This window comes from Somniosus microcephalus, chromosome 9 (genome assembly GCF_052327205.1).
Source record: "Somniosus microcephalus isolate GS21.2 chromosome 9, FLI_Smic_1.0, whole genome shotgun sequence".
NCBI lineage: Eukaryota > Metazoa > Chordata > Chondrichthyes > Squaliformes > Somniosidae > Somniosus > Somniosus microcephalus.
The window spans coordinates 139776358-139795302 of record NC_140995.1 but is presented as its reverse complement, the minus strand read 5'-3'; the positions used below and the strand labels follow the sequence as shown (position 1 = coordinate 139795302).

General features: G+C 45.3%; 1 protein-coding gene across 1 annotated transcript in view; it reads left to right on the top strand.

The window, feature by feature from the left end:
* LOC147112728 (G protein-coupled receptor family C group 6 member A-like) overlaps positions 1-5003 on the top strand; it is a 58703-nt gene extending 53700 nt beyond the window's left edge. Inside the window, exon 6 of the mRNA XM_085997322.1 lies at positions 1783-5003. Coding sequence (XP_085853448.1) covers positions 1783-2903 — 1121 coding nt within the window. The 3' untranslated portion in view covers positions 2904-5003. The remainder of the gene's footprint in view (positions 1-1782) is intronic.
* The last annotated feature ends 13942 nt before the right edge of the window (positions 5004-18945 follow it).

Genomic DNA, 18945 nt, shown 5'->3' with positions numbered 1-18945 from the left:
GCGACAGTGTTGCAGACCTATCTCTGTTCCAAGCTCCCTTTAAGAGCAGCTTGCTACTGGGAGTGCAGGATTGGTGAATGTACCCTGTAGTTTGTTTGAACATTTATGTCTTTCATATGTTTAGAATAATTTTACAAATTGTTGCTACCTGCGCAAAAGCCTTGCCTGCCAGGAGAGCCTTTCAGGAATGTTAGTGCATCCTACATGCGGAATTCTGTAAAAGTATCCTCCGGACTCAAAGGAAAACAGTAAACAACGCATGCAGGGCGGAACTAGGCCAATACCCATTAATAATCACTATCCAAAAAAGAGCCACCAAATTTTGGAATCACCTACAAATGAGCAACCCCCAATGCTATCACTACGACGCCCTGAAATGCCAAGAGCTGACCATAAAGAAGAATACCCTCAGTCAACTAGTCCTGGGACTCAATAAAGTAACTAATAACAATACTAACAATAACCAGCCCCAGGACAGTGACAGGGTAACACAAAGAATTCGACCCAACACAATCGTCGCTAAGCAAAAGGAAAAATATCTGTCATATTGGGCAGAAACAACAAAAACCCAAAGCAAACTCAATTGCTACTTGGCCCTAAACAGACAATACAACATAGCTGATTACCTGACCATGGTAAAGGATAACAAACTGAGAAGAACCTTGACAAGGTACAGACTTAGCGAACATAGCCTAGCGATCGAAAAAGGCAGACACAGGCAGACCAGGCTGCCAAGAGAAGACAGGATATGCTCTCACTGCAGTCAGGGAGTAGTTGAGACAGAGATGCACTTCCTCACAGCCTGTGGAAAATATCAGGGCATCAGAGAGAATTTCTATCAAAAATTCTCACAAATATGCCCTGAATTCAGAAATCTGACTGACAACCAAAAACTCCCATTCCTACTGGGGGAGGAGAGAAGCTGTGTAACACTGGCGGCACACTATGTTACAGCTTGCCATGAACAGAGGGACAACCAGTAAACTAAGACAAGAGTATATATAAACAAGGCGAAAATATATTTATAAACTCAGGGATATACCTGTTTATACACTGTATGAATGGAACCGCGTTTATGTGTTCAACCATAAATGTATTTTGATGCTTTGGCAACATAAGATGTACCTTATCATGCCAATAAAGCGATTTGTATTATTGTATTGTATTGCATCCCCAAATTCCAAAGATGCACTTCCAGTGGATGAGGCTTCACACTGGTCGCACAAACTCATAAAACTACCCCCATAATATCAAAATATTTAGTTTCAGAATTTCACTGCACCTCTTTCATGCTAATCCATATTCATGCTGGAGCGCTTCAGCTATGAAGAGAGACTGGACAGGCTGGGGTTGTTTTCCTTAGAGCAGAGAATGCTGAGGGGGGACCTGATTGAGGTATACAAAATTATGAGGGGCATAGATAAGGTAGATAGCAAGGAACATTTCCCCTTAGTAGAGGGGTCAATAACCAGGGGGCATAGTTTCAAGGTAAGGGGCAGGAGGTTTAGAGAGGACTTGAGGAAAAAAAATTTCACCCAGAGGGTGGTTGGAATCTGGAACTCACTGCCTGAAAGGGTGGTAGAGGCAGGAACCCTCACAACATTCAAGAAACATTTAGATGAGCACTTGAAACGCCTTAGCATACAAGGCTACGGACCAAGTGCTGGAAAATGGGATTAGAATAGATAGGGCTTGATGGCTGGCGTGGACACAATGGGCTGAAGGGCCTCTTTCTGTGCTGTATAACTCTATGACTCTATGACTCTATTCTTGCCTATGCAGATTCCAATGAATGTATGCCGTGCTCAGAAAACCACTGGTCTGAGGAAGGAAGTTCAATGTGCCAGAAGAAAACTATCGAATTTCTTCAATGGAGAGATGCTCTTTCTGTTGTGTTAATCACACTTGCCACCTTAGGAGCACTTATAATATGTATAATAATCATATTGTTCACAAAACATCTGGGTACACCAGCTGTGAAAGCTGCTGGAGGTTGGATGTGTTACATAATGCTGTTCTCACTGTTAGTCGGTTTTGTCAGTGTTGTGTTGTTTATTGGAGAACCGTTTGATTACATTTGTAAAATCCGACAACCACTTTTTGGTATAAACTTTACACTTTGTGTTTCCTGTATTTTGGTGAAATCTTTTCGGATCATCCTGGCATTTAGTTTTAATCCAATTATCCGTAAAAAGTTGAAGTATGTCTATAAACCAGTACCCATTATAATTGTTACCACAGGAATTCAGGTGATCATTTGTTCAACATGGTTATCTTTGGATACTCCAAAACCTGTGCAAAATAGAAGCATCCCCAAAATCATTTTGCTGTTATGTGATGAGGGTTCCCATGTAGCATTTGGTGTAATGTTAGGATACATCGCTTTTCTTGCATGTGTCTGCTTTGTTCTTGCTTTTAAGGGTAGGAAGGCTCCAGAAATGTATAATGAGGCAAAATTTATCACATTTAGCATGCTCGTTTACTTAATTGTGTGGATTTCTTTTGGGGTTGTATATATTAACACAGAAGCTAGCAACAAGTATTTCCCAGCGATTGAATCAATTGCAATTTTAGCATCAATCTATAGCATTTTATGCTGCCATTTCTTTCCAACCTGCTATATAGTTTTGTTCAAGAAAGAAAGTAATGTTGAGTCAAGTTACTTGACACGTGCAAGAGAGTATTTCAAGCAGAAAGGAAAGTTTGTGTGTCTAACTGCAAATATAAAAAGAAACTCTGAAATTTCTACTGAAGAACAGCCTTCCTCCTTGGTACAAGTGATAGCAGATTCTGAATTTGAATCTCAAGTTAATCAGAAAACTAATCATACAAACCAGATCAAGAATGGCCAGAATCAAACACTTGAATCAAACTGCCTGAGAAAAAGAAATAACAGCTGGTAATTGCTTCTTGCTATAGAATGAAATACAGAGAAAAAGTAGTTTATTCTTTATTCGACTACTTTGATATTAACATTTATATTGCAATAAGTTTGGACAATATATAAATCAATCCTTGAAATTATGCTTTGCAATATTAGCAAATAAATACATAACATGTTTGTACAAAATTCATTTGTCTGTTATTTTAAAGGCAGCATTAACTGGGTTAAAATAAATCAGTTAGCACCTCTTAAATTAGAATTCAAAAAAGTTCCCCATAAACACATTGACCATTTGTACACTAATATTGCACAGTATAATTTCAAGACCCAGATTTTCCAAAGGGATTAAGTGACAGTATAGTCTGTTCAGACACACTGGGGGGAGTTTTGCCAGCCCTGGGAAGGCGGGTATGGAGGCGGCACTGCCGGGAAAATGGCGGAAACTGGGAGCGGATACCGAACCCGCTCCCAACCCGCCTCTGTGCCATCTTCCCGGGAGGCAGGTCCCCGACTCGCGCAGGGACCCGTCTCCTCGAGGCGGGAAGGGGATTACAGCCACTTAACTGCCTGTTAACAGGTAGTTACCAGGCAGTTAAGAGGCTTATCCCCATTTTACCCACACAAGTGCGAGCTTCCCGATGGCTGCGAACCTCGCCAGGGTCAGCGAGGCGAGCAGTGGGTCTGAGGGGGTGAGAGGGGTCGAGAAGTCTGCTGTGGAGGTGAGTGATGGGTGCAAGTGTGGAGAGGTAAGTATGAGAGGTGAGTGTAAAGTGTTAGAAAAAGTTTACTTACCTTGCTTCTTCCTGCAGGCTTCAACCCTTGGGGATTCGGAGTGCTCCTCACCTCAATGGCAGAGATGACAGATGGCTGCTGCATTCTCCAATGCAGCAGCCATCTGATTTCTGCGGAGGAAATAGGTTTTGGTGAGCCTCCATTAAGGGCTCACCATAAAACAGAGATTGTCAGTGTTTGACAGCTTCACAGAGCTGTCAAACAATGACAATTCATTTGTCAAAAATTGACGTCCTCTGTCACCGGCTTTCCCTTAATTGGCCTGCTAAGCTCGCAGAGCGGGCTTAACAAGGTCAATCAAGGGAAAATAGCGTGGGTTGGCTGTACGTCGTTGGGGGCGGGACTAAAACCTGAAAACCAGCAGTCCCACCTCCAATGCGCCCCCATTGATAAAATCCAGCCCACTAGCTCTGATTTGAACTTAGGGCGTGAGTGTGGCGGCGGGAATCACTACTTGGCCTGTTGGTGGGAGCAGGATTTTGCAGGGCTTAATGCCATTACCGGAGACCCAAGGGAATGGTCCCCGGCGCTAAGGTAAGTTGGGGGAGTGGCCTGGAGGGGATTGGAGCTGGGGTAGTGGAAGAGAAGCCTGGGGCAGAGAAGGCCCTCGCCATCCTCGTGGGGCCAGGAGGAGCACTCATGAAAACAATAAAAAGATTCTAAATATAATTTTACAGGAAACTAAACTAAACTAAAAAGATGGTATTTTCCTGGCCCTCTCTGCCCACGCTACTGCTTGCCGCCAGGTTTCACTGGTGGGTTCGGCACTGTGTGCAACTTGCGTGACTCGGGGATAACATTGCGTCAGGGTCCTAACTGCATCATAGGACTCTTTGGTGGGGGGGATTAAAAACAGGGCTGATAGTAATTTGCTGCAAAACTATGTGCATGAATTGAATAACTTAATTGAGAGATGCAACTGCTTGAAGATCACAGCTATGGGATATATTTTCCTCTGTAAGATTAAAGATAAAGGAGCTGAACTCCCTCATCCATTCTGCTAGAGTTATGGTGGGAGCCCAGCAGAATAGCTTGGAAAAAGGCTGGGATGCAGATGCAGCGAATCCTGACATTAGTTTGGAATTGCCCCTCCGGCCTTGGTGGTGGTCTGTCTATCCCTTAAATGGCCACTGAGGGGGCAGGGACAGGGTTTCCCACAGTGGGAGTTCCCATTTCTGTGGCCCATGAGGGACATGGTGTAACACTACAGGCCAACACGCTCAGTGACATGAGGCATAATGGCCTTGAGAAGGGCAGAAGTAGACCCACCCAAGCAATGGAAGCAGCTCAGATCCCCCAAGGATGGGGAGTTTTTTTAAATTATAGATTGGCCCCCTTACACAGGTGGGGGGCTGGGGGGGGAGGGGCTGGTGAGAAGGTGATCAAACGGGATCTCTTTGGGAGGGGGGTGGCTTGCGCTACCCCCAGTGTCGATGAACGCCAGAGTTTCTGGCAGAATGGGATAGGTGGGTGCTCAAGATGCACCCATAGTAATGCTGCACCCACCTGCCCCATTTAAATGAGGTGTCCCCACCTCCCCCCCCAAACCCTGTCTGTTCCCACAGGGTCAGCACTGCGGGGTCAGCGTTACTGCTGGGATCACGACCCGTGGGCTTTCAGAGCACAGCTTTTTTATGAACCCGTCATTGATTATCGAGACAGTTTAGTTAAAGGAGTTTTCTTTAGCTTTATACCCAGAAGAAAATATGTGCCATTATCTGCTACTAAGTGACAGGACATCAAATTCTGATGAAAAAAATCTTTAATGGTTATTTAAAATTTGTGTTTAGAAGGTAGTTTTACTTTGCTCAAAAATGTTACACAAATATTTTAAATCATTTTTGCATTAATTTAACTTGGACATATATGGCTGAGATATATATATATATATATATATATATAAGTAATATTGTTTTATTCATTTTTAAAGAAGCTTCATAATTTTCAAAATAATTTTTCATGATGTTCATAATTTTAAAGTTAGAAAGAAAATGGTTGAGGGTATGCAAACCCACTTTACAATCGATGGTTTTTAGTCACATAAGTGAAAGGTTAATTCTGCTTTGTATCTCTTAATCATTCATGTATTTGTATTGCACACATGGTATGTGTGTGCCAGCCATTTCGTTTATGGAATGACAAATTGAATTCTTAAATAAAGGAACTTTATTTTATAGCATGACTGTAATATTCAGAGTGAGAATGCAATGGAACTTTTCATAGTGAAATTAAATAAAATGAAAGTCCATTTACTAGCAATTTTCCATTGTTTGAATTCAGTTTAGCTATAACAGAAAAGAACTACAGGCTAATTATGCAGTCCATCTGCACATTGCAAGCAGCCTAGATGTGTGGGCAGGGTATCCAGTACAAACCAGCAGCTGTTATAGGGCTGCTTCAAAAATTTAAAGGAATTCAGCTCCTTAAAGACTGCATATGGGGCCAGAACTAATTTCTACTTTTCTAAACTCTGCAATTTAGCCCTGTGGACTACATAAGGTTTCATTCAATAAGAAATAGCACTAAGAACATACTTAGTAAAGACAGACAATAATGACGTGTGTCCCTGAAATCAATGAGACATTCATCAGTCATCAGATGAAGGAACACTTGAAATTAACGTGAAACTCCAATGCAACAGACTTACTGCAGTGAAAACTAATCCAGTGATGAAATTCAACAACCTGTCAGAAATGATCATACTCAGATCATGAAGTCAGGGAATTTCATTGAAATGTACTAATAGAAAACGAACGGTCTCAAGAGTGAAGAGCAACCGCTCCTCTCAGTCGTACATTGGCTTTGTGAGCTTTTTTTCATTCACTCATGGGATGTGGGCGACACTGGCAAGGCCAGCATTTATTGCCCATCCCCAATTACCTTTGAGAGGTGGTGGCGAGCTGCCGCCTTAAACCGCTGCAGTCCGTGTGGTGAAGGTACTCCCACAGTGCCGTTAGGGATGGAGCTCCAGAATTTTGAGCCAGCTATAGGTGGTAGAGGTCACAGGTTTGGGAGGTGCTGCTGAAGAAGCCTTGCTGCAGTGCATCTTGAAGATGGTACACACTGCAGCCACGTGTGCGCCAGGAGTAAATGATTAAGATGCTCAATGGGGCTGCTTTTTCCTGGATGGTGTCGAGCTTTTTGACTGTTGTTGGAGCTGCACTCATCCGGGCATAGTGGAGAGTATTCCATCACACTCTTGACCTGTGTCTTGTAGATGGTGGAAAAGCCTTGGGGAGTCACTCACTGCAGAATACCTAGCCTCTGACCTCAGTATTTATGTGACTGGTCCAGTTAAGATTCTGGTCAATGGTAACCCCCAGGATGTTGATGGTGGGGTTTCGGCGATGATAATCCCATTGAATGTCAAGGGGCAGTGGCTAGAATCTCTCTTGTTGGAGATGGTCATTGCCTGGCACTTGTGTGACACAAATGTTACTTACCACTTATCAGCCCAAGCCTGATTGTTGTCCAGGTCTTGCTGCATTCGGGCATGGACTTCTTTATTATCTGAGGAGTTGCGAGTGGAACTGAACACTGTACAATCATCAGCAAACATCCCCACTACTGACCTTATGATGGAGAGATGGGTCATCTCAAAGCACTTTACAGTCAGTGAAGTACTTTTTTGAAGTCGAGTCGTTATTGTAATGTGGGAAACATGGCAGCCAATTTGTGTACCGCAAGGTCCCGCAAACAGCAATGTGATAATGACCAGATAATCTGTTATTTTGTTATGTTGGTTGGGGGATAAATATTGGCCAGGATACCAGGGATAACTTCCCTACTTTTCTTCGAAATAGTGCCGTGGGATCTTTTACGTCCACCTGAGAGAGCAGACGTGGCCTCAGTTTAACATCTCATCCGAAAGACAGCACCTCCGACAGTGCAGCACTCCCTCAGCACTGCACTGGAGTGTCAGTCTAGCTTTACATGCTCAAATCCCTGGAGTGGGACTTGAACCCACAACCTTCTAGACTCAGAGATGAGTGTGCTACCCACTGAGCCACAGCTGACACAAAAGGAAAACCTACAAAACTACCCAAGAGATTATATTGGTGGACAGACACCAGGCACTGTCCAACATTGCAAAAGGTAATAAGGTCCCAGAAGAAAAGATAGTCTGTAATTCATAGAGGGAAGCTTGGATAAAGATAAGTTTGTAGGTCACAGAGAGATTGTAATCATAGAGCATTCTTTGCTCAGGAAATTGGATAGCCATGTGTGTCATAAGGACAACACCTACAGGACGATGAGCTGTCTACCTGGAGTTGGTGCAGTATATATAGAGGAAAGGTTAGAAGGGATACTGAAACGGACAGATAAGATTTCAGTGGTAATAATGCATATAGGGGTTAATGACATAAGGAGAATTGACATATGGGCCTTGAATACCACATATATGATAATTGGTTTAAAACTCAAAGATAGAGGATACTTAGTAATGTCTTCTGGTATTTGGGAATGAAGGGTAGTTCAGCAAACCATTGAGGAAGCTACCAGAATGGTATGAGAAAAACAATAACTGGGAATTCTTCCAGAATAAAATGGACTGGTACAAAAGAGATGGAATACATTTTAACCAAACAGGGAAAAGAGACTTGCGAGGAACATTGAGAAAGCAATTGAAAATCATTTAAACTAGACAAGTGGTGGTGGGGGTGGGGGGAAGTAAACAGTATCCCAGATGAGATACATAATAGGAAAGAACACAGTCAACAGGTAGGTATGGACACAGATGCTGTTGGGTAGGGTTTAAACTAGCTTGGCAGGGGGATGGACACCAGCATATAGGAGTAGAAAAGAGGAATAAGGTGCATAAAAGAGTGAGTGTGTTGGATAGTACTAGAGAAGAAAATAGTACTAGAGGCGGAAGTAGTACCATATTAGATAGGAGCAGACTAAGAAAGGCTACAAAAAATTCAAAAACGGGTTTAGAATGCATGTACGTAAATACACAAAGTGTGGTGAATAAGGTTGGTGAGCTACAAGCACAATTAGCCGTGTGACAATATGATGTGGCAATAACGGAAACGTGGCTTTAAAATGGTTAGGACTGGCCACTTAATATTCAAGGGGACAAGTTGTTCAGAAAAGATAGGGAAGGAAAAAAGGGAGATGGGGTGGCAGTGCTGATTAAGGAAGACATTGTAGTGTTGGAAAGGGAGGATGTTCTTGAGTGGACAAGGACAGAATCCATTTGGTTAGAGTTGAGGAGAAAAAAGGGTATGATCACGCTATTAGGGGTATTCTACAGGCCTCCAAATAGTGAGAGGGAGGTAGAGGAGCAAATCTGCAGGGAAATCACAGAGATATGCAAGAGCTATAGAGTGGTGATATTGGGGGACTTTAATTACCCAAATATCGATAGGGTAAAGGGAAAAGAGGGGGAGGAATTTCTGAAATGTGTTCAGGAGAATTTCCTTGACCAGTATGTTCTTGGCCCAACGAGGAAGGAAGCATTGCTGGATCTGGTGCTGGGGAATGAGGTGGGCCAGGTCGACCAAGTGTCTGTGGGAGAACACTTGGATACGAGTTGTTACGTCCGTGTAATAATAAGAAAAGGACTGCAGAGAACGGTACAACAGGTGTTTACTCAACGTGGTTCAAACTGCAACTGACTGTACAGATCACTACTCAGGGTTTATATACAGGTGTGGTCACTGCCGGTACTACAGGATACAGGAGCTGTAAAAAGTAGTTCTCCCCCTTAAAGGTACATACATTACAATTCCTCTCCTTTTAGATTAACAGTACCATAACACTCATTTAACAAGTAAATATCAAACTAATTACAATTAACACTTTTAACATGCAACATTAACTGAAAATAGTCCATTTATAAATTCAGTCTTTGGGGAGGCTTCCTGATTCTGGATAACGCCTTTCCCGAGTGTCTCGCTCTTGGTGCGGCGGCGATTCTAACACCCTGTCGTCAGTTGATTCATCAGCTTCCAATGCTATTGTTTCTGAGGTAGATGCGGCCTGTACGTCGGGTTCCTCACCAGGCACGTATGGCCGAGACATGGGGTTGACTCGTTCCTGTGACTCTAGGATCTGGTCAGCATGGCGTCTCACAATGTTCTCCCCAACATCCACTGTGTACATTAGTGGCCCCTGCCGTGTGCATATCGTTCCTGGTTGCCATTTCTCTGTTCGGTAGTCGCGGGCCAAGACTGGTTGCCCTACATTGAAGCTCCTTGTCGGCTTCTCATTGATGTGCTGGAATTGCTTACTCTCAACATCTCTTCGTACATTTGGTCTGAGCAAATCCAGACGAGATCTCAACCTTCCGTTAAAGAACATCATGGCCGGGGCCTGGTTGGTGACTGCATGTGTCACATTTCTGTAGGCTAACAGGAAATTGTCCACCTTATGCTGCAGTGGAATGTCGTCATCGCACATGGCCCTTACTGCTTTTTTAAAGGTTTGTACGAACCTCTCAGCCAATCCATTTGTGGCTGGATGATACGGGGCGGATGTGTAATGCCTTACCCCATTCCTTTTCATAACTCTTCGAAATTCTTCGGACACAAACTGTGGTCCGTAATCAGAGCAAATCTGCTCTGGCAAGCCGTTCCTGGCAAAAATGGTCCGTAGGACTGCAATAGTTTTCTCCGTGGTGGTGGAGGACATTTTGATCACCTCAGGCCATTTCGAGTGCGCATCCACGGCTATTAAAAACATTGAGTCCATGAATGGACCAGCAAAATCAATATGCACCCGTTGCCATGGAGATGAGGGCCACTCCCATGGGTGTAGAGGGGCATGTGGTGGTGCATTTTGGACCTTCTGGCATCCTGAGCAGCTCTTTGTAAGGTCCTCGATTTGCTGATCGATCCCCGGCCACCACACATAAGCCCTAGCAAGGCTTTTCATTTTCACCCCTCCCAGATGACCTTCGTGAAGCTCATTTAGCACTCTCTCCCTTAACTTGGGTGGAATTACCACTCAGGATCCACACATCAAGGTCCCCTGGCATACTGACAGCTGTTCTCTTCTGGATGAGAATGCTGGCAACAGTGAGTCGCCATGTGCTGGCCATCCCTTCACTGTCAAATCATATACCCGAGACAGTGTCGGGTCATTTCGGGTCTCCTTCTCTATACCAGCGTTAGTTACTGGCAAACATTCAATTATAGTCGAATGAAATATTTCGACAGGATCCACTGCTGGTGCTTCCTTCGCAGTAGGCAGTGGCAGGCGTGATAGCCCATCAGCGTTTCCATGCTGTTTCGTGTCCTTATACTCGATTTCATATTGGTGCACCCCTAGAAAAAGGAACCATCTTTGTAGCCGTTGCACAGTCATCACCGGAACGCCCTTCTTTGGATTAAAGATGGAGACAAGTGGTTGGTGGTCAGTCAGCAAGGTGAACTTCTGCCCGTGCAGATAGTGATTGAACTTTTTCACTCCCCACACTAGGCTGAGGGCCTCCCTGTCAATCTGGGCGTAGTTACACTCGGCTGAGGTTAGTGACCGAGACGCAAAGACTACTGGCCTCTCCGAGCCGTCCGGGAATTTGTGTGACAGCACCGCTCCAATGCCATAGGGTGATGCATCACACACCAACCGAATTCGTAGTGCTGGGTTGAAATGAGCCAACACCTCTTTTGATGTGATCAATGCTTTGCTCTTCTGGAAAGCTCATTTACATTCGTCACTCCACTTCCATGGTACCCCCGTTTGCAGTAGGGTGTTCAGTGGGTGTAGTACGGTAGACAAATTCGGCAAGAACTTATGGTAGTAGTTCACCAGCCCGAGGAACGACCTCAGTTGTGACACATTTTCCGGTGCTGGAGCATTGACTACTGCCTCAATCTTTTCAGGGGACTTATGTAACCCCTCTTTATCAATAACGTGGCCACAATACGAGATCTGCTTCTGGAAAAACTCGCATTTGTGGCGATTAGCTTGGAGCCCATATTCCTTCAATCTAGTGAGCACCTGCTCCAGGTTGGCGAGGTGATCACTGTCATTTTCGCCTGTGACCAGGATGTCGTCCAAATAACACTGGGTCCCTGGAATCCCTTGCAGGACTTGTTCCATTGCCCTTTGCCAAATAGCCGGAGCTGACGCTACCCCGAACACCAGCCGGTTGTATTGGTAGAGACCTTTATGAGTGTTGATCGTGAGGTACTGTTTCGAGGCTTCTTCTACCTCCATTTGCAGGTACGCCTGGGCCAGATCAATCTTAGTGAAGCGTTTCGCTCCAGATAGCGAGGCGAAAATATCTTCAATCCGCGGAAGCGGATATTGTACAGTGTGAAGGACTGGGTTCACTGTCACCTTAAAGTCCCCACAGATGTGAACCTTCTTTGGTTCCCCAGGCGTATTACTCAACGACCTCTTCATTACAGGAACGATGGGTGTAGCCCACTCGCTCCAGTCCACTTTGGACAGTACTCCTGAACGTTCCAAACCTTCCAGCTCTGCTTCGACGGCTGGGCGGATCGCATAACGTACCGGTCTGGCCTTAAAAAACTTTGGGCTTGCATTTTCCTCTATTTTGATCGTCGCTGTTATGCCTTTTAGTGTTCCGAGTCCCTGCTGGAACACTTCTTGTGCGTCAGTTAGCATTTTTGACAGTAGTCCAGGTGTGACGTCGTCATCCTTTTTGGCATCTACAGTCAGTGCTTGTATGGAATGCCAATCTAGCTGTATCTTCCAGATCCATTCACATCCTAGTAGTGGTGGTCCTCCATCTGGCAATACATATAGGTCCATTTTTGGTGTTTCCTTGCCGTTATATATAACGGTCACCCTTATTTTTCCTTTGGGTAGACTTTTTGCCCCGTGTACGTCTTCAAAACAATCTTTGTATCTCTCAAGGGTATATGTGAGAATAGCCGCTTGTAGTCCCTTCGGTTTATGACTGTTAGGGCTGATCCTGTGTCCAATTCCATTTTCACTTGGACTCCTGCTATCTTGAGCGTGACCCAGATAGTTTGGTGATCCTCCGTTTTGATCACATTATGTAGTTTCAGACAACCCAGCTCCTTGCTTCCGGAGTCTGTATCACTCTTCTGTTCATCTGAACTACTCTCCGTCACCTTATGTACCTTCTTGTACTTCTCCTGTGGAGATTTCTTGCTGCTGGTTTTCTTTCCCGACCTGCAGACTCTTGCTATGTGTCCTACTTTTCCACACTGTCTGCACACTTTGTCCTTGAACCAGCAATCATTATGGTCGTGTGTTGTTCTGCCGCAGCAATAGCACTTCACTGTTCCGTATGACATTTCATTTGTGCCATATTCTTGCGGTCTCCGTTGTATCTCTGCAGCGCCCCATGCTGCTGCTTCGTGTGATACTGCAATGCTGAAAGCCTTGTCCAGCATAAGATCCTTTTCTGATAGAAGCCGGCTCTGGGTTCCTTCACTTTGAAGCCCACACACAAACTTGTCCCTTAAAGTATCTGCTAGTCCCGTTCCAAACTGGCGGTGTTTCGATAGCTTGCGCAGTTCCGTTAAATACTCAGCATTACTTTCATCTTTATGCTGGTTCCTTTTGTGAAACTTAAATCTTTCTGCTATCAGCAGCGGTGTGGGGTTTAAGTGGTCCTGTAGGATTGACACTATGTTTTCAAAATCCTTTTCTACTGGCTTCTCTGGGGTTACTAGGTTTCGTAGTAAGCCATACATTTTTGCACCCATTGAATTCAACAATACCAGCGCTTTCTTGTCATCTGGCACTTCATTCGCCTTGCAGTATACTTCTATGCATTCGACATATGTCGTCCAATCTTCAACTTCATTGTCGAACGCTGTGATACTGCCACTCTTCGGCATTTTTGGGTGTGGTTAGACTGGCTTAAAATGGCATCTCCCGCGCTTTCCTTTCTTCGCCACTGCGGCTTAAAATGGCGTCTCCCGCGCTGCTGCCAACACCGCTCTCGGCGGTCCTCGTGGCAAATGGCGACTCCCTGTGGGTTTCGTGCGCTGCTCCTGCGCTGCTGCCAATGCTGCTCTCTGCGGTCCTCATGGCAATGGCAGCGCCTTGCGTTTTCCTGCGCGCCTCTCTCCCTCGTTGACGCTGCTCGGCCCTTGACCACCGGCTGCGCTCTGCTCTCTCTCGTCTCTTTCCCCCGTTGACGCCGCTGGGTCCTGAACACCGGCTGCGCCCTGTGCGCTCTGCCCTCTCTCTCTCCCCCGTCGACGCTGCTCGGCCTTTTTCTGTGCCGCTCGGTCGGGCTCTAGCCCATCGCTGTCCGGGAAGGGCCTGCGCAGTACCTGTTGCCAGCCCGTTTCGCTGGACCACCGTGACTGGAAAGCCAAGCCTGGCTCTCGACAGCCTCCCCTGCAATGATCAAATCTCCGCTGGATGACTGGGCGGTTGCCCGTGGTCGATGCCCGTGCTTCTGGACTTGACCTTCTTCCACTGTTCTCCAGGAGCGAATCCCTGAGAGGTGATGCAGAGTTGCAGGTAGGTTCGAATCTGCTCGTCGCCACTGTTACGTCCGTGTAATAATAAGAAAAGGACCACAGAGAACGGTACAACAGGTTCAAACTGCAACTGACTGTACAGATCACTACTCAGGGTTTATATACAGGTGTGGTCACTGCCGGTACTACAGGATACAGGAGCTGTAAAAAGTAGTTCTCCCCCTTAAAGGTACATACATTACACGAGTGATCATCGTATCATAGAAACATAGAAACATAGAAGATAGGAGCAGGAGTAGGCCATTCGGCCCCTCGAGCCTGCTCCGCCATTCAATGAGATCATGGCTGCCATCCATACTCAGTACCCTGTCTCTTCTCCCCATATCCCTTGATCCCTTTAGCCTTAAGAAATATATCTAACTCCTTCTTGAATATATTTAATGAATTGGCCTCAACTGCCTTCTGTGGTAGAGAATTCCACAGGTTCACCACTCTCTGGGTGAAGAAATCCCCCCTCATCTCTGTCCTAAATGGCTTACCCCTTATCCCTTAAGATTTAGATTAGCAATGGAGAGGAGCAAGGAACAATCTAGAGTGGAACTTCTAAACTGGAATAGGGCTAACTTCAATGGGATGTGAAAGGATCTAACCAGGGTAAATTGGAACCAAAGACTGACAGTAAAAACTGTAACGGAACAATGGGTGATCTTTAACAAGGAGATGTTCCAAGTACAGGCTAGGTACATTCCAACAAAAGGGAAGGATAAGGGAACCAAAGCAATGGCTCCTTGAATGATGAGGGAGATAGAGAAGATGATGAAACAAAAAAAGAGGGTGTATGATGAGTGTCAGGTGACTTCTTCAAGGGAGAACCAGACCAAACACAATAAGTTGAGAGGGGAAGTGAAGGTGAAAATAAGATTGGCAAAGAGAGAATATGAGAGTAGAATGGCGGTTAACATAAAAGGGAACCCAAAAATCTTCTACCGGCATGTAAACAGTAAGTGGGTAGTAAGAGGCGGGGTGGGGCCTATTAGGGACAAAGAAGGTGATATATTCTTAGAGGCACAGGGCAAGGCTTTGAGTACTTTGTATCGGTGTTTACTAAGGAGGTGGATGCTGACAAAATATCAGTAGAAGTGGAAAAGGTAGAAGCAATGGAAGGGGTGAAAATTGATAGACAGGATGTACTAGAAAGGCTGGGTATGCTTAGAGTGGATAAGTCGCCTGGTCCAGGTGGCTTGCATCCCAGGTTGCTAAGGGAATTGGGGGAGGAGATAGCGGAAGGGCTTGCCATAATTTTCCAATCTTCCCTAGATGTGGGGGAGGTGCCTCAGGATTGGAAAGTGGCAAATGTGACACCATTGTTCAAGAAAGGGTGTAAGGACAATCCTAGTAACTACAGGACGGTCAGTTTAACATCAGTGGTGGGTAAAATTTTAGAAACAATAATCAAGGAAAAAATTAATGGGCACTTGGAGAGGTTTAAGCTAATTAAGGAGAGCCAACACAGATTTGTAAAAGGCAGATCGTGTTTGACTAATCTAATTGAATTTTTTGATGAAGTAACAGGGAGGATTGATGAAGGGAATGCAATGGATGTTGTCTACATGGATTTTCAGAAGGCGTTTGACAAGAGACCACATAGAAGGCTGGTTAACGAAATTGAGGCTCATGGAATAGGTGGGTCAGTGGCAGCTTGGAAAAGGAATTGGCTTAAGGACAGAAAACAGCGAGTTGTGGTAAATGGCTGTTTTTCAGACTGAAGGATGGTAGACAGATGGTTGGAGAAGCTGGATTTGTTTTCATTAGAGCAAAGGAGGTTGAGGGGTGATTTGATAGAGGTGCACAAGATTATGACGGGTTTGGATAGGTTAGACGGGTAAAGGACTAGGGGACACAGATTTAAGGTTTTGGGCAAGAGATACGGGGGGACATGAGAAAAAACTTTTTTACGCAACGAGTGGCAAGGACCTGGAATTCGCTGCCGATGGAAGTGTGGAAGCGGAGACACTCAATGTTTTCAAGGGGAGACTGGATAGGCACTTGAGGGAAATAAACTTACAGGGCTATGGGGATAGAGTGGAGGAATGGGACTGACTGGATTGCTCTACAGAGAGCCAGCACAGACTCGATAGGCCGAATGGCCTCCTTCTCTGCCATTATGACTCTATGGGCAGGATTTTCATTCAGGAGTCGGGTTGGAGGTGGGACTACAGCTTTCGGGGTTGTAGTCCCGCCTCCATCGAGATGCAGCCAATCCATGCGATTTTAACTTGATTGACCTTGTTGAGCCTACCCAGCGGGCTCAGCAGGCCAATTAAGGGCCATCCGGCAACAGGTGACGTCACAGACTGAAATTTCATCTGTCAAGAGCTTTTGACAGATGAAATATCAGTGTTTCACAGCTGTTTGAAGCTGTCAAACACTGACAGTCTTACTTCTAACATGAGTCCTTCTCCACAGACTCAGTTAGAAATCTCTCCTACAGAGAAAGCTGCAGGCTGTCACTTTTGACAGTTCGCAGCCATTCTGCTTTCTGTGCCGGTGAGATGAGGGACTCCCGAGACCTAAAGGAAGGAAGGCTGAAAAGGTAAGAAAATGTATGTAAAACTTATTTAATCCTTTAGACACACCAAACACACTTACCTTTGCACTCATGTACACATCACTCACCTGAACACTGACATCTCGACCCCTCCAAGTCCTTCAACCCGACGGCCCAACTCCTCTAACTTGGCATGGTTTGGAGCCATCGGAAATCCCACACTTCGACCTTAAAAATAGGGATTAGGCTAAAAACTGTCACAGGTTGTATGTCTACTATATCTATTTCAATCGAATGTAGCATCTGATTATGCTTAAACTGTAGCTCTCTAATAAAAAGCCTTACAATTCCTAAGACCTTTTGGGTAATCTGTGTGTGACCTGTGATCCAAATCTTACAAACCCCTGCAGAAATTCAACCCTAAATCTCACAAGCCCCACTCACCAATATCAAGGTTTCACACTGCCACTAAAGCCTCGCAAAATAACTAAATTGGGGCAGTTTACTTAATTTGCAAAACAACTGTCCATTGGGGATCTTTCAGGTTTAGGTCAAATGATCCTCTGAAAAAATTAGCAATGTCCATGAGCACAGAAATGAAGGGCTGGATTTTAATTCAGGGGCGGGCTGGGGTCGTGTAATCCGCATTTTGTGTTAACCACCCGATTCTAAATCAATGTGGGAGAACGATGCAATTTTAACTTAATTGGCCAATTGAGTTCCAACGTGTGGAAACCCATGGTCAATGAGTTTTTCCAGTCTGAAAGTCGCCTCCGATGACGTCATCATTGCTGCTGCATTTAAGGTCTGCAACAAGCCTTGCTTCTTCTGCAGACTGCCAACCTTTTGGCCTTTGCAGTGAGAGGGTCCTGGAGGAAGAATGGCCAGCCAGAGACCTAGGTCTGCTCCCAGGTGTCGAGACAGGAGCAGCAGAAAAGTGAGCAAGGGGCCTTCACATCTGCTGAAGCCACAGGGGAAGCACCACGTATGCGTAAGAGAAAGATACTGCACAAATAGTCACAAGGGTAGTCACTTGGGTGAAATTTGATGTTTTATGTTAAAAAGCCATCAGATGATTACTGTAAATAAAAAATCTGATGGATACTGCTGTAGTTGTGGCGTGTGTCATTTCGCTAATGGGACTTCCACATTGAGGGTTTAGGATTACTTGGTATATGCCTCAGTTGAGGAAGCGCTCAGTGAAGGTGGCGAGAGGGGTTTCCCAGTAGGTCACACTGGAGATGGGTAACAGGCTCCAAACTTCCACAGCTGGGGTTATGCCTTCTAAAAGTTCCCCCAGACCTGAGGCTACAAAGTCCTGCCACCTGTAAATGATGGCTGATCAAATCTCCTCTTTAATGGTTGAGCTGCAGCTGATAGTCAGCTATCCAATTGTGCTCCCGCCAGGTTTCACCGTCGTATTTCAGAACAGGCGTGCTTCACGTCGGAAAAGGGTTACAATCACCAAGGCCTATCAAAATGGCATTATAGAGGCAATTTAGTGCTTGTTAAGGGCCTTAATGGCCTATCCTGCCTCTTGGAGGCGGGACGGAGACAGGACCAGTAGACACGATTTAATGACTGCTTCAAGAGCCAAGGCTTCTCCCCGCTTTGATGAAGACTCCCTCCATGCTCTTGTGGAGGGAGTGAGAGGGGGCAAGGAGGTTCTGCTTCCCTCCAATGGCTGGAGGAAGCCTCCTCAGCAAACCAAAGCAGCCTGGCTGCAAATTGCTGAGGAGGTCAGCGCCAGGTCCTTGTGCTCTGTAGGGTTCTCAAAATTCCCACATTCCCCAAAGTTATTAATAAATGACCCTGAAGGACAAAGTTATTAATAAGGGTACCCTAAAGGAAATGGCTTCTGGACCTTGTGGCAGAAACCTGCAAGATTGGAAAGCAGGACCATGCAAAAACGGCAGGTTAAATTCAAAAGGGCTTTGAAAAACCTGACATGCCTGGGCCTGTGAGAGACTTGTTATTTCTGAAGCCAGACAACTAGATAATACAGAATACGCATTCTTCAGTTTGAAACAAATCAACTCAGGAAAGACTTAATCTTGAACCCATCAAACCTTTGCATAAATAATCGGTTACAGTTCGAAGTAGCTACCAAGCCAGGAAGACACTGATTAAACATTATGAATAACAAACACCCAAGATGGGGCAGCACGGTGGCATAGTGGTTAGCACTGTTGCCTCACAGCGCCAGGGACCCGGGTTCGAATCCGGCCTCGGGTGACTGTCTGTGTGGAGTTTGCACATTCTCCCCGTGTTTGCGTGGGTTTTCTCCGGGTGCTCCGGTTTCCTCCCACAGTCCAAAGATGTGCGGGTTAGGTTGATTG